This window comes from Epinephelus fuscoguttatus, linkage group LG9, assembly GCF_011397635.1.
Source record: "Epinephelus fuscoguttatus linkage group LG9, E.fuscoguttatus.final_Chr_v1".
NCBI classification, from domain to species: domain Eukaryota; kingdom Metazoa; phylum Chordata; class Actinopteri; order Perciformes; family Serranidae; genus Epinephelus; species Epinephelus fuscoguttatus.
The window spans coordinates 25,674,443-25,698,844 of NC_064760.1; the positions used below are offsets into that span (position 1 = coordinate 25,674,443).

The 24,402-nt window shown below is 41.6% G+C and overlaps 1 protein-coding gene across 1 annotated transcript; it reads left to right on the forward strand.

Moving 5' to 3' along the window:
• Nucleotides 1-230: 230 nt before the first annotated feature.
• Nucleotides 231-18,731, forward strand: LOC125894125 (CCR4-NOT transcription complex subunit 6). Its single transcript, XM_049585321.1, has 12 exons — nt 231-330; nt 1,472-1,593; nt 2,918-3,104; nt 3,868-3,953; nt 4,051-4,155; nt 4,362-4,430; nt 4,600-4,757; nt 6,107-6,261; nt 11,251-11,405; nt 11,599-11,832; nt 13,761-13,963; nt 14,088-18,731. The coding sequence occupies exons 2-12, from the start codon at nt 1,482-1,484 to the stop codon at nt 14,301-14,303; spliced, it is 1,680 nt and encodes a 559-aa protein (XP_049441278.1). The 5' UTR covers nt 231-330; nt 1,472-1,481; the 3' UTR covers nt 14,304-18,731.
• Nucleotides 18,732-24,402: the final 5,671 nt, after the last annotated feature.

Genomic DNA, 24,402 nt, shown 5'->3' on the forward strand with positions numbered 1-24,402 from the left:
ACCACACAAATGAAGTCATGATGTCATTATTTTTGACAACATTTACTTTACTCTTGTTAACTATACATAATCTGTAAATAAGCCACAATAAATTGAACAGTTGTGTCCAATCCATCCATCTGATGGTCCATCATCACTTACGGATTTTATTTACTCTGGTTCAACAGCTGGTTGGACCGTCTGCACGCTGACCAATAGGATCAAGCGCTGTTATCGGCAGAGAAAAAAATCCTTACAGTCGCCATGATATAGCAGCGGAAACGGGTGAGAAGTAGCTAGAAAACAAAAGAGAACACGCAGTCGTCCTCGCGATTTGGTATGCTCTTGCAGGTAATAAAGAAATCCTTCCTATTAGACCCGAGCTGTCTTCACTCTGTTCTCCTCAATCTTATTTAGATACTGGAGGCGATGTGCTTGTTCTCCAAAGTAGGTCTTATTTGTATCGGAAGTCGGGTCAGCTCCGAATAATTGGGATGTTAGCTTGTAGCTAGCAAGCTAACTCGAGCTAAGCTAAACAGCTCTCACAATTGCTCGCAAACCCAGCATTGTGTAGCGCTGTGGGCTCGTTTACTCGCAGTTTATCTCAACGATAGTGATTCTGGCTACTGGAGGCTAAGCTAGCAGCAGCTAACCAACGCGCTGCTTCGTGGCCTAGTGTTAATGCGCAAGTCAGTGCTTTGCTATTATGTAAACAACAATTGAGCAGTATCTGTTAATATCATTTTGTTTCTCGTTAGCTAACCCACTCGGGCAAAGCGTTGAAGTCGGCCAACAAATTGCTCAATTTCACTAACTTCGCTTGTCCATTGCCCATCTCGCTAGTTAGCAAACGAGCTAGCTTTAGCTATTTAGCGTTTGTTATGTATAGTTTGATAGCTACCTATTTAGGTTAAGCTAGGCTAATCAGTTAGCGACAACGAGAGGAAAAAACGGCTAATCTTAGCTAGTGTTAGCTATTTTTACTCCTTTTTTAAAACGCTTTTTCTTTCAGCTCTTATACTAATTAAAGCTTAACACAGTGTACATCAGAGTTTGCTAAGTTCAGCAGGAAAGCTATTGCTCTTCGCTGTTGATTTTAATGTTGATTATTATGTAACTCCAGTGAAATCTCAGCCCTCATAGGAAACAATTTAATGTCAATTATACCGTATTATAAAAGACTTCTAGGAACATATCATAACTTTAACCAAATCTTGATCAAAAACTTGTTCTTTGTGATTGGCAAAGGTTACATTTAATATCCTGTGCATACGTGTACATGTTGTACTTTGTTAAATTATCAGAGTGCAAATATAATTACCATCAACCTACCTGATGAGCTAGAGTCCTACACTACATCTGACCTAATCCACAGTATTCCAGCTTTAGTCTCAGGACTTAATTACTTAATTGATTTGCAGTTGATAGCATGCTGGGTGTTCTTGTGATTCTGTTCATGAATGATACTTACAAATCCAAATTATTTCTGCAGTGTTATAGGAATGCCCAAGGAAAAATATGACCCGCCGGATCCCAGGCGGATGTACACAATTATGTCCAGCGAGGAGGCAGCCAACGGGAAGAAGTCATACTGGGCTGAGCTGGAAATCAGCGGTGAGTCTTTTCAGGGAGTTTCTAGTTTTACAGTTTAATTTGTTGTGTTAAATTCACCCATGATGTTGCCATAATGTGTAACCTTACTGGACTGTTTCTTTGACATGAACACTTAGTCGTTGTGGGTCTACCTTTTCATCTCATCACTGTTGAGCACAGGTAGTTCGTCACTGTTCAGATAAGACATGGGTTCACCAATGTAGCTCCTCACTCGTCAGTCCGGGCTGCAGCTGAGGATTATTTAGTTAATCTGCCAATTATTTTCTTGATTAACCGCCTGGCCTATAAAATTGCCAGAAAATAATGTCAAATGTTCATCAGAGTTTTGCAGAGCCCAAGGTGACGTCCTCAGATTTCTTTAGCCCAAAACACAAAGATAAAAGCTCAGACATTCAGCATACATCCACATTTTAACCAGAAGGGAAGCTGGCACCAATAAATGTTGGGCATAGTTTCAAATATGTATTTCATGATTTATCCAGTATCATAGTTTTTTCTCTGTTGATGTACTAATTGATTATTTGACTAATAAGTTTAGCTTTAATCCCAACCTGATTTTTGCTAGGTTTAAAATAGGTCACAGTGGGGGGGAAAAAATTGCCATGCAGCTGCAACATGGTGGGTTTTATCGACGGTCTTAACATGATTTTGTCTATTTGGTATTTGGGGAAACAAATGCAGCCCTGTTGTTAGGCCCGTTTCCACTGAAGAAGTTCCTGGTACTATTTGGGGGGCTGGAACTTTACAGGAACATCCTCTCGCTCGGCCCTCTCAACCGCCGTGTCTCCACTGAGAGGGTGGTGTAGGAGGAAGGTTCCTGTAAAGTTACTTAGTTAAGAAACTTTTCTTCTTATGACTCCTTTTTAAAAATGCAACTCCTCATCTGCTGAGTTTTAAAAATTCCGGCTATTTTGTTGCTTTCTGTTGACATCACATCCCTCCTTGAATATATCCAATCAGCACCAAGTAATCCCCAAGCCCCAGCCAGGAGTCTTTTGGGGCCGTTCTGAGTACCTACTCCGAGGCAGGGACTTGTTTAGCCCTTGTAAAAGTTCCAGAACTCTGTCCTTCGGGGGTGGTTCCTGTGTTGGAGACACGGACCAACGGCCCAGGCCCTGTAAAATTACCCCAAAGTTCCTGCGGTGGAAACGGGCCTATTATGCTCAAGCGTTGTCTGTTTCTTGTGAAATCAGTACATCTATGTTTACCCATTCATAACAATGGGAAACATTTACTCAATGTTTTTTCCTTTGTTGCGAGGATGGTAGTAGTTGGATACTGGGGCTTAACTCTCCTGTGTTTCTTTTTCCTAATGTCACTGCAGGCCGAGTAAGGAGTCTCAGCACAGCCCTGTGGTCTCTCACCCACCTCACTGCCCTGCACCTCAGTGACAACTCACTGTCACGCATCCCGCCAGACATTGCCAAACTACACAATCTGGTGTACCTGGATCTCTCATCCAATAAGATCAGGAGCCTGCCGGCAGAGCTCGGCAACATGGTGTCTCTCAGGTGAGCCAGGCTTTGCATTTGCCCCTAATTTGGGCACAGTGGAAAGAGTAGCTGCCTTAGGCTTGATATTGAATCTGTTTTTTTCTCTCACACATGCTACACACTGGCGCTACTCATCATGATTATTTGTTTCAGCTGATCATAGATTGATTGGATGTCTGCCAATGTTCTTCCACATAGGCCTGTCATGATAACTGCTTTTGGGGGACGATATATTGTCCCAGAACTAATTGCGATGAATGATAATGTCATTTTAAAACCATTTTATGTCACTGGAATGATAACATAATAGCGTTATAATGCAGGTACACCCTGTCAAAGAGTAATGACCTTTTAATTCTTAGGAATATTCACACATCGAAAATAGAATGTTAAAAAAAAAAAAAAAAAATTTGAAATATCCTTAAATAAAACACCATGAATTGAAAATAGAACCACACAACCAAAACAGTAAATAAAATGGACTCATGGGCTTTGTCGACAAAAATTGCACTTAAATAGATATTAAACATTTGGCACAGGGGCACAGAGAGTCATTGGTGACATTCTTAGGTAAACAAAGATACATGGACATGGTCTTGATCATTTTTGCTGACCTCAGTAAGTCAGAAAGTAATTATCATGACAGGCCTTCTTCCACATTAAGTTCACATTTACAAGAACCTTAAGTTGGAGGCAACAGTTGTTTTTGAAAGGTAATGAAGATGGTTGTTTTTCAGGAGGGCTGGTGTCTAATGATCCAATTTCCCCATGTCCTCCACAGGGAACTGCTTTTAAATAACAACCAGTTGCGGGTTCTGCCATTTGAATTGGGGAAACTGTTTCAGTTACAAACACTGGGGTTGAAAGGTGAGTGGCTCATCAGTGTTTTTTGTAGCCATTCTAGCCTTGAAATCCCGTCGCTGTCTTAGCAGTGATTCAACCCGCTTTGCTTTTCCTTCGCCAGGAAACCCACTTGCACAAGAAATTATGAGCCTCTACCAGGAACCTGATGGCACGCGGAGACTGCTCAACTACTTGTTAGACAATCTGGCAGGGGCTATCAAGCGCAGTGAGTCCCCCCTCTCGCTGGCAGTTTTGAGGCTGGAACAGGAGTTTCATATTGCCAGTTGTTTTTATTTCCCCAGAAGACAGGTTCATTTGTAGATAGAGATGGGGAACCCAACAGCTTATGTGCCCTTAACTTTGTTGAAGTCATTGTTTGGCATTTGTGTTTACGTCGTCACCCATATCGAACCCTTTTATTCCTCTCTTCAGTACCGACAGAGCAGCCCCCAGCCCGGTCATGGATCTCACTCCAGGAACCAGACCGAACACGGGCCTCAGGTAAGGACTGCAATCATGAAACATGACAGTGAACAAATGCACATACTATTCTTTATAAAAGAAGCTGTTCCGTAAATATAGTAGTTAAGCAAGTGTGGAAATATCCCTACCAAAAAACCCTCAGCTTCTCAAGCTTAAAATTTGCTCTTTTGTCTGTTTCTCCCCTCAGCACTGTTCTCCGTGATGTGCTACAATGTGCTGTGTGATAAGTACGCCACAAGACAGCTATACGGCTACTGCCCCTCATGGGCTTTAAACTGGGAGTACAGGAAGAAATCCATCATGCAGGAGATAATGGGCTGCAATGCAGACATCATCAGTTTGCAGGTGAGTGATGGATGTCAAAGCATGTGTTTAGGTTTTCACAGATATTGACTTAACATTTCTTTTGTACATCTATGTAGATCCAACAAGTTTAAGTTTTGTTTGGTGATAGCAGGTTGTTTTTGGCCGCGCATTAAGTTAAGCAGCACCTGTAGAATGTCATGCAGCCCAGTAAATGCTCCCTTTGTCAAGCGCTGTCCAAAGTCCCAGTGGTCAGTGTTGACACTGTTAACACTGACCACTGATGTGTGGCCATTTTTTATTGACCTGGGATAGGTATAAATACTTTGCAACTTTTATTAGGAAGGGAATATTGTACTGTTGGCAGAATTTGATTACATTCTGACTTGTACCGATTTTGGGTGAGAGGGTTCTGTCGTCTTAGTCAGTTGTTTTTGTATTTGGAGAGTTGTTTTCATCTCTTTTTAGGCATGTCACGATACCAGAAATTTAACAGTTGATTAGAATATCAGTGAAATTCCATGATTCTCCACATCCAATTTATTACCAGGGTGAAAATCTGTCTCAGAGGTGCTTTACTAAGATGGAAGTGTTTTCTCTTTTCATCTGAAAAGTTCAATGGGACCATTTGCATACAGGTTTTTGTGAACATTTGCCTGGAACGCAAAGTACTGTCATACACAACTCTTTCAGTTCTTCTTTTCGATCAGTGAAGGAGGATCTTTTACAGCATCTGCACTAGTCACCATCCTCCATGTGTTTTTATTTTTTTTTCGTGGTGGCAGGCATTATTCATCTTCCTTTGGCATCTAACGGCAGAATAGTTTACGTTGAGGCATATATGCTGCTCCCTTTGGGTCTGGAAGAATTTTATCCACGATATCTATGGCACTGCCGAACAATGAGTACCATTGTGTTTACTGAATTTTGGAGTCTACTTGGTACTCAAGCATCATTTCGCGAGACATCCCTAGTATCTTTACAGGCAAAAGTTCATAACAACTTGAATTACTCATGTGAATTATATTAAATATTTTGGAAAGGTCTTATTTTTTTATATGTCTGTATAACAAGGAGCAGGGCTAATATCTAGCATGCAGACAATGCAGAATTATCCCCAAACATTTGCTGTGTTTGCTGTTAAGCTTCTCCTCCTTTCTGCACTATTTCTCAGACGTTAACAGCTGTTTATCCTGCTTCAACTTGTACGTTTAATGTCATTTTAATGATAAGATATCTTACAATATCTTTTACTTTTCTCAGTCTTGTATTAAAGTGTTTAATTTAGAAATGCAGTTTTTTTTTCTCTTTGGGAGTGGGTGTTTAATACTTGCGTGACCTGCAGTGTTTCCTGTTGTCTCTCCTGACCTCCGTTTTCTTGTTGACTACAGGAAGTTGAGACGGAGCAGTACTACAGTTTTTTCTTGCCTGAGCTGAAGGAGCAGGGATACGACGGGTTCTTCAGTCCAAAGTCACGAGCCAGGACTATGTCCGAGTCGGACCGCAAACACGTGGACGGTTGTGCAATTTTCTTCAAGACAGAAAAGTACGTACTTGTAATTTTTTGCAATTATGGGCTGTCTCTTGTTGATTAACCTTAGTAGGAGATATAATTTTTTGTTTAATCTTCTTAACAGTTAAACATTTAGTTTTAGGGTTTGTTTTTTGTTTAAATACCAGAATTGCTGACAGTCTGAACCAAGGTAATGAGGATATGATATGGGTAACTCCTAATATTGTTGCCTGGGTGTTTTCTATGTGTGTGTGTGTGTGTGTGTGTGTGTGTGTGTGTGTGTTTATTTTGGTGCAATTACAGCCGATCACTAAGCGTGTGAGATTATTTCCTTCATTTAACAGATGCAGTAATTTTGACAAAGAAATTAGGTATTACATTTTAAGCTTGTCACTCCTGGTTCAGCCTGTGATAAACTGAAACCTGTGCTACAGTTTTTATCGCGGTTTGTTGACGGTGTCTTGTTTTGCTGAGTGGCTTATCAGCTGGGCGGAGCTACCACCATTGACCTGCCTAACCAGTTTGATTATTCTGCAAATGAGAAGGTCTGTTTTGGTGCAGCTTTCAGATAGCAATAACATTTTACTCGTCTCAGTAGATTTGTGTCAGGTCATCTGTATGTTTACTCAGATTTCACACATGAATGCAGCTTTGGAAACCTGTAATACCACCAGTCGTCTGCATTAACAGCTGAAAACAACAGCTAGACCAATAGTATGTTTTCAGACTGGATACTAGGGATTGTCATTGACTGCAGCCTTTAAATTAGGCTCCGTTTATACCATAGCACATAGATTTGACTACTAAATGATATTATAGCACATACTTGTTGTAGGATATGAAAGTGGTGTCATGATTTTATGAGTCTGCTGTAGCTACTTACAAAATCTGGCACACAGCATTAGTGGGGCGTTTTGCTTGAAAGCCTTTTAGACTGAAGTCAGTCGCGGTCAAAGAATCCGGGGGTGCCTAGTTTTGATTTACATAAAAGGGGAGTCCTGTTGATTTCACACATGAAAGTCTGTTTACAGGTCTTTGGGAGCACCTCTGCATTTGTGAAAAAGTCGTGTTAAGCCTTTTGTGGCAGGGCGTCGGTGGCTTAGTGGATAGAGCAGGTGCCCCATGTACAAGGCTGTTGCCGCAGCGGCCCGGGTTCGACTCCAGCATGTGGCCCTTTGCTGCATGTCTCTCCCTCTCTCTCTCCCCCCTTCACACTTGTCTGTCCTATCAATTAAAGGCTAAAATGCCCCCCCCCCCCCCAAAAGCCTTTTGTGGCTCCAGAGGGAGCCGTGTGAGGTCTGATAAATTTCCTTAAGTGATTCCTGGAGTTGAAAATGAAACTCTGGTAGTGTGGAGTTATAAAAAAGTCAGCTCGCCTGAGGCCTGTACTAAGAAGCCAGTTCAACTTACCAAGGATATTTTTTGGTTATCTGGCTCCACTAACCTTAACACTGTCTGTCTGGATAACTGGTATCATGAGACTTGTTATCAACTAGCTCAGTCAGCTCTGGGCTCTCCTATCCAGCCATGAGGGTGTTCATGTAAGAGAGACAAGGTTGTTAATTACAAGCGACACTATCAGAACCATTAATGTAGTAGCCAGTTTCATATTATATGAGATTATATTAATCTACGAGAATGTTTTTGTTTCAGGGACAGCAGGAAGTCATGTTCATCGAAGTGAAATGTAAACAATAGGCTCTAATCTTACAACAGAGAAGACTTCGAAATATTGAAAGTAATCCAAGTCTTAAAATACATGTAGTTATTATTATATATGTGTAGAGTATGTTTTGCTATATGGCCTAGTTGAATGATGAAGAAAAAGACTGGCAAAATAATCAGCCTAATGACTGATGAGGTCTGACCGATTCAGAGAAGCCAATTAACAGTGTTTGGATTATTCTCCATCTTTTTTTATCAATTGTCATGACACATGTGTCTCATATTATTCTGAGCTGCACTGATGGAGTCAGTGTAAAATCAGCCACACTGTCACATCTCACTCCTGGGGTACAATAGACTATGCCCAGTTAAAATGCAGCTAAAATCCTCTTCATGTGTTCAGTCATCTTAACAATCTCTCTGTTTGATTGAAGCCCTGTGTTAAAAGTGGAGTGGAAATAGAAAGCCTGAAATAATAAAATTATTCTACTTACCTGTAAACACAAACTGTCACCTGTCACTCAGGAGCAGGTTAGCTTTTCAGTGCAAGTTACCATGGGGATTTACCCTGCTAAAAAGTGAGCCAGCTTCATCGCACTGAAAACCCAGGGTTAACCTTAAAGTTACCCCGCTAACTCTAAATTTAGGCCTCTAAACTCTCTACTCATCTCTACCCACTACTAGCATAACACAGCAGAATCTCTGAACTGTTGATGGGCAAGTTGCATCATGGGTAATGTAGTAGGGCTGCACAATATATCAAAATGACTTTAATCGCGATAAAGGTATTGCAAAAGATTTAGCATATTTACATGTGCCAGCATTTACATGCTGCATGTCAGTATATATTTGGCCAATCAGATGGAGCCCTAGGTGTCTGGATGTAGATACGAGGGACTGATTGTAACAACTAATTCATGTTGAAACAAACGTGGGGTAACTTGAGACCTGTTAGTTTTTTTTTTTAAGTATTTCTCATGGCACAGAGAGAGTGAAACTGGTGTTGTGGATGTTCTTGGTTCTTGTTCTTGTTGGTGTGTTTGTTCTGGTGCCCTGGACAGATCTGACACCTGTCCATCCACCCACCCACCTGCTATCGTCCCCGGCTCTCTAGCTAGGTGTACTGCCGTTGCCTGGTAAAGATGGCAGGATGGCACAGAGGGTTTCCGGGGAGCGGCACTAGAAAATAACCTTGTATTTTAAGGTTCATAAAATACACCCAAAGTTACAAATATGTAGGATATTACTACAGACATTGCTGTTGTCTTGAAGTTGGCTGTGACGGCAGATGCTGTAGTCACTCATGTCAGTGAAGATGGTGCTTTACCATCGATCGGACACGCTGTGTATTTTTAACCCTGATAAGGCAACATTGTGGTAATGTGATGGTGCTACTGATTGACGCTGTATTGAGTCATGCAGATGATGACCCGATGATGTTTTACTTCCCACAGAACACGCCCTGTTAGTTGATGTTTCCTGTTTTGTTCGTAGTCTCAGTCAAAACAAACCATAAAAACTTTTCTCAGAACGAAAGAAGAAACATGTAATATAAACGTTACCATGAAAAAGTCTTGTTTAAAAAATATATATATAAATCATAAATTCCCTCTAATACCTACTTTATATTGCTGTGAACATATTAACAAATTTCTCCTTTTTTTAACAACTGTATTTATTTAACTTTCTTACCCCAAAAAAATCTTCTACAAGATTACACTGTTACATGTTACACCATGAGAACATTGCAATTTTATTTTTGCCCAATACTAATTTTTACTGAATAACAAGATCAGCTGCCATAAGACAAGGGTTGTAAATGATTCTTATTGCCATGTTTTGTTACTGTTTGGAAAGCGTTGTCGACCCATATTTTATGTCACACTAGAGGCCACCACTGTTGTGTTGCATGTCACGCCCGTCATGCCTCTTGTGCTGCTGGGATGTTGGCATGCTATCTAAAATCACAAGAGGGCGACATCATTCCTTTCTTGTTTGGTTTAGTGTAAAAATGCAAAGGTAGTGTAAAGAAGGGACTCTGTAACGGCCCCATAGTGCAATCTCTGTAAAAAGGGCTTGTGTGGCAGGTTAAAATAAATCTCCCCACCTATGTCATATATTGCATCTCCGTGCACCATGTGTTTTGGCTGTTAGAAGTTCAGTTCAGTGTGAAAGACTTCGAATTTGATACTAGTGTTTTCCTAATTGTATAGTTTTGATTAGTCCATAGCAGTATGGTTCTGAGACTGGAGCTTTAAGTGTTGTGAAGTGGGGCTGCAACGATTAGTCGACTAATCGATGACTAATCGACTATTAAAATAATCTGTGACTATTTTAGTAGTCGACTAATCGGTTTGAGTCATTTTTCATAGAAAACTACTATAAAAGTACCCCAAAATACTCTTGTTGCAGCTTCTTATGTTCAGATATTGGCAGCTTTACACACTCTTCCCATGACAGTGAACTAAAACCCTTTGGCGTGAGTACGAAACAAGACATTAGATGACGTAATTTTGGGGTTTGGGCGAGACAGACCGTCATTTTTCAACATTTTAACACATTTTTCGATGAAATGATTAGTCGACTAATCGAAGAAATAATCGACAGATTAGTCGACAGTGAAAATAATCGTTAGTGGCAGCCCTATGGTGAAGTAAAAGCAGTGCAAATAGACGGCAATAAATACAAGAGCATGGTTCTGACATTAGTTAAAAACCCACAGAAGGTTGAAGCTTTGTCCATAAAGCAGCTGGCAGTACTGATCTCTGTTTTGCTGAAGCAGGATAAGTCCCCAGTAAGCTGCGGGGACACTATCAGCCTCATCAAATGTCCACACATCCATAAAAACAGTAAATGAAGAAAATTTATTATGTAAAAGTTTGATGAAAAGATGAAGGAGATGCCCAATTTTATTGGCAAATAGGAAAATTGAATTTGTTCCCTGTATTGGCAAATAATCGTGCTGCTCTGTCCCTTTTGCTCTGATATTGAGAGGCATCGAGTTTTGGCAAATTAACCAAATGTGACTCAGTCTGGGGAGCTATCTCAATGGTTTGGGAGAATAATATTAGTCTATGTTAAACTGTAAGTTGGTTTGGTGGAAAAAAAGAGGAAAAAATACATAATTAAAGTGTTGCTGTTGAGCAATTTTAAGCCTGATGATTGCATTACTCAGTTTGTATGTTTTGTTTTGCCATGCAGAAGTTCAGGATTTAGTCTGGAGTGCAACTGCTAGAATCCAGGACCTATTTCCAGCACCTCATAAATTATGTGCTTGTCTTCATTCATTTATTGCCAGCGCTGCTTGCAAAACTTGTGTTAAGTCCTCTCCTCTCGTCTCCTTCTGTTTACCTCCAGGTTCAGCGCAGTTCAGAAGCACACAGTGGAGTTCAACCAGCTGGCCATGGCTAACTCCGAGGGCTCAGAGGCTATGCTGAACAGGGTAATGACCAAGGACAACATCGGGGTAGCTGTACTGCTCGAGGTCCGCAAAGAGATGATGGAGGCCTCCTGTGAGTAGACCCTATTCTAATTTTTGAGATGCAAGGCACCTAAATAAAATTGACTTTTGTTTGCATTTTACTGAGAAGCTGGTGTTGCAGCTGCCTGTGGTACATAAATAACTGTTATCATAGTGCTGTATTTCATTAGTCATAATTTATTTTTGTATCACTTCTCCCTACTTTTTTCCCCCGCTCCTTATAGCTGGAAAGTCACTCCATGGTATGGAGAAGCAGCTGCTCCTGGTAGCTAATGCCCACATGCACTGGGACCCAGAGTACTCTGACGTCAAGCTGGTCCAGACCATGATGTTCCTTTCGGAAGTGAAGAACATAGTGGACAAGGCCACACGCAGCCTCAAGCTGGCCTCTGTCTCTGGTGAGACCAATGCCATTCCACTGGTGCTGTGCGCTGACCTCAACTCCTTGCCCGACTCTGGTAAGTTGGCAAAAAGGCTAACCGAGCCTCTGCTCTGTCCGCAGAGAGTTTGAATGAATATAAAAAGTTGTACATATGTTGAAGACACTACAACAGTGGGTAGTGGTGTAACGGTGCACAGTTTTGATGCGAGTTTGTCACAGCTGGGAAAAAACCCAAACGCATAAATACACGTTTCCTTTCATTTATTTGGATCAGACTTAGTGCAAGTGGAACACATCTGTATACACTGTACAGACACTGAACAAACACTTTAAAGGCAACAAGTCACAACGGGCTATAAAACTGAAAACCATCTGCTGTGCTATGAAATTGAAAATACAAAATAAGGGTTGCTTGTGTACTTATCCCAGTGATCTGCACATCTGGATGATGCATTAGCATGTTGGATGTGTTTCCATTCCAGTCACCATAGTGTGACTGACTGGCACGCCAGTCTGCTCGCTAACAGCGTACAGCTAAAATTTCCAGGCGGAACTTGCGCTTGTGAACTTTCTTTCCACATTTTACGCATTAATCTACAAACTGTATTCTACGTGAGACTTGGTGCACCAGACCACGACCTCTGTTACCGTGACAGTTGTTTCCTAGCGTCTCCTAAGAATGTGTTGAGATGCTCTTGAGGAAAACTGTATCTCAGACTTCTCAGGATGAGCAGGATTGCGTCTCTCTCGGCTGCTTTGTTAATTTAACAAGAAAAAAGGAATGAGTATCACCCAAATAATGTACCCAAACAACTGTTTTTAAAAGACTGTATTGTAGCCTTATTGCAAAAAATGTTCATGATGATCGCCAGTTGTTTAGGCGATGGACAGAATATTAATTGGCATAATTGCAACAGTTTTTTTTTTTACAGTTGATTAAAGGTTGAAATGCCAACAACATATTAGGTAAGTCTCTTGTGGTAGAACATTACATTCTCACTTTTTTGGGCCAAACAATCAGCTAATGGAGAAAATAATCTGCAGATGAATCAATAATGCAAGTATTATTTGCAGTGGTATTGGTTTTTGTAGTTTCTTAGCATGGGATAAAGCCCTCTTCTTGCATACATTTAATCTCAAAATCTTGTAAATATCAGTTCAGCTGCAGCCAATAATAATTGGTAGTGCAGACATCTTAAGATGGATAGAACAGCTGTACCCACCTCACCTGCATGCATTTAATTCATCAGTCCATTATCGTGAGAGATTTGCTCCTTTTTAATCACCGTGACTTTGTTCTCTTTACATGTCAGTCTCTATGTTGAAGGTGAAGTGGTTCAATTTTGCCCAGCAGCTGGGGAGCAAGACTTGGGAACCTCTTGTGTATTGAGGAGCTGCAGTGTTAATTCATGGACACTGTACATTAACTGCCACTAGACGGCATCTCCGTAAACCTTTCTGCTCCGATCGCCAGCACCCTTCTGCTCTGAACGCAACCACACGCTCACGCTACTCTTACAATGCAGTCATGTGCATTAGTGTTGATGGGAAATTAGAAAAGGAATACTCACTCATATCAAAGGGAAATTGCAAAGTGAGCAGAGGGTTCAGCTGCTCCATTGCTGCCTGACACTTTGAAATTCACAGACAAGACAGCTGCTTTAGTGATGCATGTGCACCTTCATCATTCGAGCATGACGCTGGTGTGACATTTGCAGTTTAGACAAGCCAGCTTGGGGTGCAAAGACAGGACAGTCCATTAAACGTGGGGGATTTTTTTGTGTGTGTCCGAGTCCGACCATTATCAACTGATTCTAAATGGCGTAAGTGGACCGTAAACTCCAATAATAAATGAGGACGTAATTTCTTCTTTTTTGTGGGGGGTACACGAATGAGTGAGACAACACATGGATGTGTTGCTTTTTCATGGCGGTAAGAAAAAATCCATACCGTCACAGCCCTAACTCTTCCAATGGCAGCTTCTCATCTCTCCCCTCTGTGCAGGCGTAGTGGAGTATCTCAGTACTGGTGGGGTGGACTGCACCCACAAGGACTTCAAGGAGCTTCGTTATAGCGACAGCCTGACCAAATTCAACTGCAACGGCAAGAACAGCACGTCCAATGGCAGGATCACGCATGGCTTCAAGCTGAAGAGCGCCTACGAGAACGGCCTGATGCCTTACACCAACTACACCTTCGACTTCAAGGTGATTAAACTGACAGCACAGATAATTGTATTGTGTGCACGTGGTTGTAGTTATATAAGCTTGTTTATAAGCGATATCAAGGATGTATTCATCTGAGGTGACCCCGCTCTTCTTCTCTCCGCAGGGTGTCATCGACTATATTTTCTACTCCAAGCCTCACCTGAACGTGCTGGGTATCTTGGGGCCCCTGGACCCCCACTGGCTCGTAGAGAACAATGTCACCGGCTGCCCACACCCCCACATCCCCTCCGACCACTTCTCCCTCTTTGGCCAGCTGGAGCTGCTCCTGCCCAACGTGCCCCCCCAGGTCAACGGGCTCCATCTGCCTGCACGCAGGTAGTGAGTCCCTGCCACACCACCAGGGGGAGCTGCAACCACAGCCTCTCCCTTTCAAACCCTCCTCCCTCCCACTACCAGCTCTTCCCTCCACCACGCCGGAGGAGGAAGACAAATACACAACCTGTAAAATATTCGTACAGTGAGGTCTGGCCGACAGGGATTTCGTATAATGTTATAGATATTCTATATTTTTCTTTTTTCTTTCTCCGTTTTTCTTTTTTGTTCTTTTTTTAACTGCTCGATTCAGTCCTGTCCGTGTATCATATTTTGTGTTTTGGACTCCCTTTCCTCCTCAAATCCACCTCCCCACTTTGCTTTCTGTCTTTCAAACTAGAGGGGATGGTAGCTCATTCAGATTTGTCATATGGGGCACAGTTTGGTTTTAGAGCAAGGGGGGAAACTTAGAGAAGTGGCTGAGGGGAAGACATTCACCTGAAAAGCTCCATAGCTGATGGTCTGCCTGTCTGTCTGTCCTGTATAAATCTGAAACCAGCAAAGACAGCAGACTTGTCAGTCTCAGACCTCCATCAATGGCTTGTGCTTGTTTTCCCCTGTACCCTGGGCAGCCGGCGTACTTTCTCAGTCTTTCCAGGATGCAGGCATTTGTCGAGTCAGATGTTGTTGGGTTAGAGCAGCTTTTAGCTGGTAGTTAAGCGTCCCTCGAGGTGGATGTAGCGCAGCTCGTACGAGGTGAGATTTCCTGCTGTCATTCTGTGGTGCTGAGGCCTTTTTGCGTGGTCACGGCCTCCCGTGGTGCTACAAGATAGTCTACACCTCTGACCCCGGCCCTGGTGCATTAGCTACCAAACCCACAGATGCCTCGAGAATCAGACGTCCGAGAACTACAGTTGCCCAGTTTCACGTGGGCTGTGTGTAGTGTTAATATGTGAAGGAAGGATGTGGTGAGAAACTGAAGGCAGCTACCACTCTGTTTGCGGACTGTTTTCACCCCAGCTTGTATAGTTGTTAGGCTAGTCTTGTGCTTAGGAGCTCATGTGGCCCACGCACCCCCATTTTTGGGCAAGGGGGAAGGGATTTAGGCTGATGGGCAAAGCGATGAGGGGCTTTCACGAATCTTTTCTTTGTCTCGATTGCTTTTAGGCAGAGAGAGTGAGTAATGGCTGATACACAGGAGTAAAACCAGCATTCCTCTCACTGTCTGGAGTTGCCATCCAACTCCACACATGCAAGCTTAGACACACATACATACACGCACACACACACACACACACACACACACACAACACAGGTAATTTGCAGACAGATCTGTAGCACTGTCTCCGAGGCCAGTAGTGACTTTCCCCAGCCATAAATTCCATACACAAAAGCAGTGGTTTTTTTCACAAGTGTTTGTACAGAATAGAAATCTAGACTCAGTCTTTACATGATTGTATATGAACCACAAAAGACCTGTTTTCTGGCGTTTTTTGTACGAAGAGTAAATTATGATCAGATTTGAAAAAAAAAAAAGATTGTATTGTAAACTATGGCTAAATTTTTATCCAGTTAATGTTAAGATGAATTGATATTACCAGCTTGTACAAAAGACGTAAGAAGAGGTTGTTCGAGGCGTTCACTGTCACTACTTTGCACTCCTTAGAGATTAACTGTAATTAATGTATCAGTATTTTTATTTTTTTTCTCCCCCCCGCCCCCCCGCTGTTGATTTGAACGCCTGAACAACCTTTTCTCCTTTTATTTTTAAATACTGTTGACATTTGTGATGATTTTATGTCCTTTAACAAAACCAATAAATGTTGATTTCCTTTTTTATGAGCTGTGACAATGTTATGACGATGTGTATATCCTTCCTATTCATTGAGCTCTCTAGTAATCAGGTATGCTTTCTCCACTGACCCTTTCTCCTCTCCTTATGGAACATGAGTAGGATGTCTTATCTTTATTAAATCCACTCTCAGATTGTTTTGCTCCCTGTTTTTACCTTAGCACAGCTCCATGCCCAGACACCCAAAATAACTAGCCCTTAGCTTCTCCCCTGGCCATAAATCTGAAATGTCCTTAAGCCTGTCCATCACCCTACACCCCACTCAACCTCAACCGCCCAAACCCCGGACTTTCCCGACCCACTATATTACTCAAGCTGTGTCTTTTAAACCCCTTTGCTCAACCACTTTGTATAGTTCTCTTACCCTTGTCACTGCAGCTATAGTGCCATCTGTGGACCCCCTTCCTCTGTATTGGAAAAAGGTGGAAGGCCCACTTTGCTCTGCTTTTGGATGAACAAGGGATGAGGGGCAGTGAGCTCAGCTATTTCTCTCTGAGCGCCAGGCAAAATGCGTGGCTACGGATCAAATTTGTTACATCTCAACAAACAAGATACACCAGATGATGAGCACTTAGTAGATCCAGATGCAGCTCCCCTCACCCCCTGGCCCATCATATTAGCAAATACAGACCTAATTTACTTCAATGTATATGTTGATTTTTTTTTTTTTTTCATTTTTTTAAAGCAAGAGGGAAGCAAGTAAATAGGAAGTTTAGTCCTCAGATCAAGATTTCTTGTCCCATTTGTCGTCCCCCCCCCCCCCACATTATTTTTTTTTTTCTGAATGGCATTAGTATTGTAGTAGATTTAAAGGCTAGCTTTTTTTGTAAAGTGTGAATAAAAGATGTATCTCATGTTTCCTTTCTAAAAGATATTGAATTGTGTTGTTGATGTGTAAATCATGAATTCTATGACGGTGTTATGTTTGCTACATTGTTTTTACTTTTACTCAGTTTTTGTTTTGTTTTTTCCCCTCCCCCCCACCTATACTCTTATTCCCATCACAAACCAAATCCTCTGTAGAAATCATGATGAGACGTTGTCTTGGTGGGTTGATTTAGAGGGGTCGAATGTTCCTGACGATGCCTCGTGGAAGGAATTATTGAGAGCTTATCGAAGGAAAAGTACCTGCATCATTGGTGTCAGTTAAAACTTTCAGCACAGGGATATTCAATTTGTTTTTTCTTTCTGTCTTATTTTGCTTTTCAGCTTTATTTTGGATGTTGCATGGCACTAGCTGGAGAGTGCTAGTGCCTGTAGTTTAGGGCAGCAGAGCTGTCTTACTTAGTGGCTGCAGTTCAGTACTAGAGAACACTGTTCTGACTGGTGTAAAACGTATTTGTAAGACTAAGCTAATGGAGCGCCGCTGGTCGCTAGACTGGTCCTGTGATGATTTTGAGTACTACTAGTCCATTTCACTCTGTTCTTGTGCATCACAGTGGTTAAACCTGTTACACTAGCTAGCTACTATTGATAGTCACTGATTTGACTCATGTCTTTTTGGTTGTTGACTGCCCTCCCGTTCCCCCGTCCCCGTCCCCCTCTCCTCCTCATCACCCTCTCGTTAAACCACAGACTAAGGCTTCTGACTGAAAATCTGGCAAATCACAGAGCTGAGTTATGTCACCCTGTAAGCTTCGGCGAGTGATCACATTGTTGGCTTTGTGCTTTTCCACTGTTGCATTGTGTTTCATAGTTGGCTTGTTTAGGCATAGAGTAATTTCCCAGGCTGCATCTCTTTGTAATGGTGCACACCAAAGCTGCTTGTAGTCCAGTTCTCTGTTGTAGAGTGAGTTCTTTCACCGACCAGTTGCATTTTTATCCGAATCATAGTCTTCATGAAATGTAGGGCTGTAAGGAAAGCAAGGTACTTTTGTCCTTTTTTCCTTGAATCACATCAACCCATCGCATCCATGTTCATATTCTTGTCGGGGTTTGGTTTCTCAATCCATCAACTCATTTTGAAAATGCATCCTTTTCCAAAAAAAATAACAAGAAAAACTTGGCAATAATACCCAGAAACGTTCAGAATGGGTTTTTAAATATTTCATGTGGAAAATGTAGCTCTTTCATCTTTCAAACTGTGGTCGTTTATTTTTTTTTTTTTTGCTTTCGAACTCTCCATTTTCAACTTCCTAGACTGTTTTTGTTCCCTTTCTTTCCCTCTTTTTTAATCACCCATCTTGTATATTTGCTCATCTCCTTCTTCCCTGCCGATCTAGTAGTAGTTGTTAAATGATCAGGATTGTCTATCTGTAGTCAGCTGAGTACATATATTGATCTGTGTCACTGTGTTTATGCACTGGACCAACTATTGTTTACCATTCATGGAATACCAGCAAAAAAAAAAAAAAAAAAAAAGAATAATGACAAAACACTTGCACAATGTTGTAGAATGTCCATTAATCCAGATGAGAAATCAAGGCAGCTGTTTTCAAATCAACACATACTGTTTTAAAAAGAAACTGAATGGTAAACAATGCTTTCTGTTGTACCCCTTAGCCGTCCTCTCGATTCTCTTTGGACTAGTTTTGTTCTTTTATTTTTTTCTGTTTTGACTACAGGTTCTGCTTGTTTCCTTTACACCTACCTATGTATTTTCCTACTTCTGGTTGAAAATAAATTCTATATTATCTGTTTCAAGCTGTGTCACCTCTTATTCTTTGCAATGGATATTGAAAATAAATTCTATATCTGTTCTCCTTGTATCGCCTCCTTTTGCTTCCTTGTTTTTTTTCTCAGATTCTTTCCAGTCTTTTTCAGACTTGATTTGACACCACATGCGGTCCAGTGACCTTATCAGACATTTCAAATGTAGAAAACATGAAGTGAGAGCAAACCGGCTACTCGTTTCCACCGCTCAGTGACTCACATCTGACACAATCAAAACCAGTGGTTCCCAGCTGGTCTGGCCACGGGGTCCAGATTTCTCCTTGGTCATTAGCTCAAGGTCCAGGCTCTTAAATATATTCTGCATCATACTGGTCATGCCACTGAGCTAGTTTGCCATCTCTGTCAGGAAGCTGGAGTCACTCACTCTACAGCAGGAAATGGTACTTGAAAATAAAAGTTCTGTGCTCGAAATTCACTGATCTAAAAGAAAAAGGTGACACGTTCGTGAGTTCCAATGCGATCCGTACGGAATGGCCCCGTGACCCACCAGTTGGGAATCACTGATCTGAACTATAATTCTGAGCATTGTGTGGTGGGTGATGCTGAAGATACAAGTGTGTCAAACAGCTAATGGAGGCTGGACGATGAGGCCCAAGATCACGCCGGTCTTTGTCCCAGTTGTGCAGCAGTTTAATTACATTATATGAATATCAGTGGGTGTTCTGTTGGAATTAAAACCTGCACACTCACAACTCACTGTGACACATTCGTCCAGTGGGTCAGAGAGACCATCTCAGTTGAAGCCTCTGTGTCAGCAGCTACACTCACCCCCCTGAAGTGTCCTTTAGTAAGACACTGAACCATTATCAGCAGCATGGGTGCTGTTCTGTAGCCAAGCCTGACCTTTTGATTTTCCTCCAGGAGGGCAAATGAAAAGAGAATTTCCCATTGGGGATCAATAAAGTTTAACATTAACATTTAATACCTAAAATAGCCCAGGGATGACAGCTTGTGTGGTATCATGTGCGGACACACGGTGGAGCCAAAGGATCAGCTGCGAACAGGCGTTGAAAACTTACCCGTCCATGTCATCTACTGAAGGAGTTGCGGCGTTGCCAGGTCTGAACGAGTCACCGGTGGCTCATTTCATCAGCTGGAGTGAATTTAGAGAAAAGAGGAACAGTGTGAGACAGAAAGCTGAGCAGGAAAGTTGAGTTAGAGCACAGTGGGAGAACAGTAATCATTCTCCAAGGTTTTATCACATGCCAATAGAGTATGTAGGATGTAATATTGTGTAACATTTGTTGCAGTGGAGTAAATAACTGTTTTCCATTAGGTGTAGATGTCAGGGGGATGCACAGAGCATGCACTTGTCCCCTGCAATAAAAACATAAATGTAGCAGAGGTCTTTTACCACAACAAAACACCATTAACAGATCATGGAAATGCACAAATTAGAGCATTTAAATTTTTTTTGGTGGAGGACCCCTAAAGCCCCTGTTTCACATGTGTCCCCTCCCCCCTAATGTTGAAACAAAACCTACACCCTTGGATATTCTAACTAGAAATGCTGATTACAAGGAGTTTGTGTATACAGTGCATGTTGTTTAAAACCTCTGTCAACACTTTTCTAGATTTCTGGGAAACTGTAAGTGGCTTTTTATCCTTTACTATTTTTTCTTTTCACCGTTTATAGACAAACAATTTCTAGGTTAGTCAAAACCATAACTGACACTCCCAATGTCTTGTATTCTGCAGACTGACACGCCTTTGCCACTCCCCTCTGATAAAGCCCATTAATTTAATTTCAAATCAGAAATCAATTTTGCATCAAGAAAAAACCCTGCCATTCAACAAGTTGGAGAATTACTGCATTTTCATACTCGTGTGTGGTGGCGACAATGCTGCACGTGCACATGAAAGTGTTTTGATTTCTCAAGCGTAAGCACACACATTTTCTTTTCCTCAGTGTGTGTGCATGTGTTCTTCACCAGTATGCAATTGAGAGGGGATGCCTTCCACCTTGTTTGTAAAATGACCAAAATGCATCCCCCTCGTTAACCTCTTGTATCTCTCCATCCGGGTCTGGTTGGGCAGTGATGGAAAGAGGAGATTCTTAGCTTTGTAATGATATCAGTGTTGTTTTTGTCGTCCAAATATTGACCAAATTACATTACATAATAACTGTCAACAAGCGGTGGTTTAGAGGAAAAGGGCTTTCAAAGTTTGCAGTACAGCGGCTGCAGAGATACATGACCCGCTGGCCTTTTAAACAGGGAGTGCATGCTGTACTCCGGGAACTGTGAAAAATACACAGAGAGGATTTTTATTTTTTAGTCAGCGATATAACAAAACAAGCATCACGGTGCAGGAAGACAAGAAAATAAGTCAGAAGATAGGAGTGTGCCATCTCATATTGTTCATGATAACACTGGTATAATCTTTAATACCTTTTTTTTAATAACTTATTGACATCATACTGTCACCCATGGCAACAACAACCACAGCTGAAAGCAAAATCATTACAAACTCCGCGGTGGTTCCAAAAAGAGGAGCAGCTCCAGTAGTGTGGAATAAAATGTCGCATCCTGAATGTCCTGACTTACTGCCCAGAGGGAACTCATTCAGCGTCTCCTCTGGCAGCAGCACAGTGTCTCTCCATCTCCTCTCTCACTGTTTGCACACAGGAGTCAGTGTTGTCAAGTGATTTTGTCATAAACCTTTGGTAATGTAAACCTATGTGAGCTTGCGGCTCAACAAAAAAAACTACATATATGTAAATGTTTGATAGCTGTGGTAGCCTAACAGCCTGTCACAGGTTACAGCGTGATGTTTAGAGGAGAAATGGCAGAGCATAAAGGTCCAGGTGGAAAAAAAAAGCAACTCAGTCATTTATGTATTTACTAAAAGAAGGAAATCGCCTGTTGATTTATAGATTACATATAGATCCCGGGGTATTTTTACTTAATATTTGAAGGCAAACTTAGAATAATTTAATAACTTGTCAAATCTTCAAGAATATTGTTATCGCAAAAATACCTTGAAATATGGTGATATTGTTTTAGGACATATATCATATCATCCTACCCTATCAGAAGAACTGCGGCCCATTTGATGAATGAAAATATTATGCACAGTTAGCAATGGACTTCACATGGAAGTATTCACAACTTGAATTCATTTTCAGCACCTATTTCTGTCTCTCTTGTTAACCATGTTGGTAAATCTGTACGAATTATACTTTGGTGCTCATGAATTTAACGAATGAATTGTGGAGAATCCAACCAAGCTAACAATATGTAGCATGTCCCTGTTGACAAATTATTTAACATTATATTTTGGTGCACAGTGCTAAGCTGCTTAGAACTAGCTCAAGCTGGTCTGCACCCATTCCTGCTCCCGTGATCACATCACCTGTCCTTCACACCTCCACTGGCTCCCTGTTCCACAACACATCCAATTCAAAGTCCTTCCTCCTTACTTAGAAAGCCCTCCATAACCAGGCCCCCTTGTATTTGTCGTCTGAATTTGGTGGCAAGATTTTCATATTCTGTTTATTTAAATCAAACAGAAATGGCTGAACAAAAGGGGCATGGGTTGATTGTGTTGTTTGCTATGCTTTATAGCTGCTATAAATCCTATATAAACACTTGATCAGTCTATAAACCATTTAAATAAATACCAGGTGTAAGAAGACGCTATAAACAGTCTTTGTACCCTGCTGGTGTAGAGCTTGTGAAAAAATTCAAAACAGGGTAGTGATTCATTTTTCCTAAAAGTCACCTCAGGGAAACTCTTCACATTTTTTGGCTGAAAAGAATTAAATATATCGAGGGGAGGTGTCTCTGCTGGTTAACCCTTAAAGAGGTCATTTTTGACCCTTAAGATAATTAATTGAGAGTGTAAATGGCCATTATTTCCAGCCCTAGATCTGAACAGAAACAGAAACTTTGTCAACACTTTACTTGTCTGTCTTCATCATGCTCAGCCTGCCATGAAAGGTCGGATTGCTGCACGTCCAGCCTTTACTCACTGAAGTCTATCGGTCGTGTTTGTTGACTGCAAACTAATTAACATTTTCTTCAAACTCTTGGGCTGGCACTTTTTGCAGAACACAGTGGACTTCCTCGATAAGTTGCTGCAGCTGTGTTGATGAAATTAATACCAGTTAACGGACCTGCGGGGATGTGAGCCACCGTCTCACCTTCATAAAAATGCGGGACATGATGAAGTGGTTGTAGACGAAACCTGAGACTCACGCACAAGTGAAAGCGAACCTTTGACAAATAATCATAAAAGATAAAAGATGTGAAGTTCTGCAGGACAATAACCATCAATAGATCCACAGTCGGATTGTAGCGCACACACACACGCACACACTTCTATACATAGAGTCAGTAATGCTGCCAGTGCAGCAGAAGTTGTGTGCAAAGAGCCACAAGGCTTCCTGTTATTATCCTGAAATGGACTGTGACAGTAAATATAATTCTAACCTGATTGTGCTCACATGGAAACCAAGGGCTTTTTAAACATGCTGCCTTAATTCAGTGCAGTTAATCTGTTTAAAATGAGAGTTAGGAAGTTGGACGGGAATATCAAAGGTTGTCCAAGAGGCAATTTTCCTTCTTAAGGCCGTGAACTACTTCTTGTTTTAAATGGAACTTTCTTGCAGGAACAGCTGTCAAAATGTGTGTTTGTGTGACATTAGAGGGAACGAGAGAGTTTGTTGTTCATGTGGAAAGAGAGAAGGGGGAGGTGGAGAGAAGAGACAGATTCCTCTCTACTTCACCCCAATGTTTGCGGACTATCTGTCTTGTGTTGACGTGGCAGCATGATTGCAAAGCCCGTAAAGTCCTTTGCAGATGTAGACTCCCTCTATCTCTCCTCTCTTGTTCCTGCTTGTTTTTGTCCTTCTCTATATCCTCCTTTATTCCTCCTCCCCTACTCTACCATCCTCTTTTTTATCCTTTTCCTCTGAAATTCCCACTAGTGTGTCTAAGTATGTGTGTGTGTGTGTGTGTGAGCGCATGACTACTAGGCCAGTTGCCTGTGTGATGTTCCGCCAACTTCTCCTAACATGCTCTCAGAGTACTTCTTTGGGCTCCATGGTTGTGGATTCAAGTTGTTAAGCTCCAGAAATGAGCACATGAAATATAGCTGTGTGTGTCTAGCTGAGAGTGGACCTGCCAGACCAGACACACAGCCAAAACAGCAGGCCTGTGCTCCAACCTGAAATACCCTGAGATGTTTTTTCCTCGGTGGAGATCACCTCAGAACAGTGAACCTGTGGTGTATGAAACAATTTGGAATAAATTTGACCGAAATAAATGATGATTGCTTGGCAACAGCTTTTACTGTGGAGGGGCCAACACCTGAGCATTTGCTGGTCTGTAAAACAACACATGCTTGTGTCAGTGCTTGTGTGTGTGTTTTATTGCTCTTGTTAAACCGAGGGGTGTGGTTGCGCTCTATTAGAGAGGAAGGTGCAGACCTGAGAGTTATGTGTAAAAGCCAGGAGCAGCTTTGGACAGAGGGTGTGCACTGTAAAACATTGCAAGTTAGTTTAACTTAAAGACGAAAGTTCCCTGCTGCCCTGATGACGGTCCCCGAGGCAGCACTTTTTTTTTTTTTAATCTGTTGGAGGCAATAATCAATCAATCAATCATTTATTTGTCACACATAGTTATACAAGATACATCTC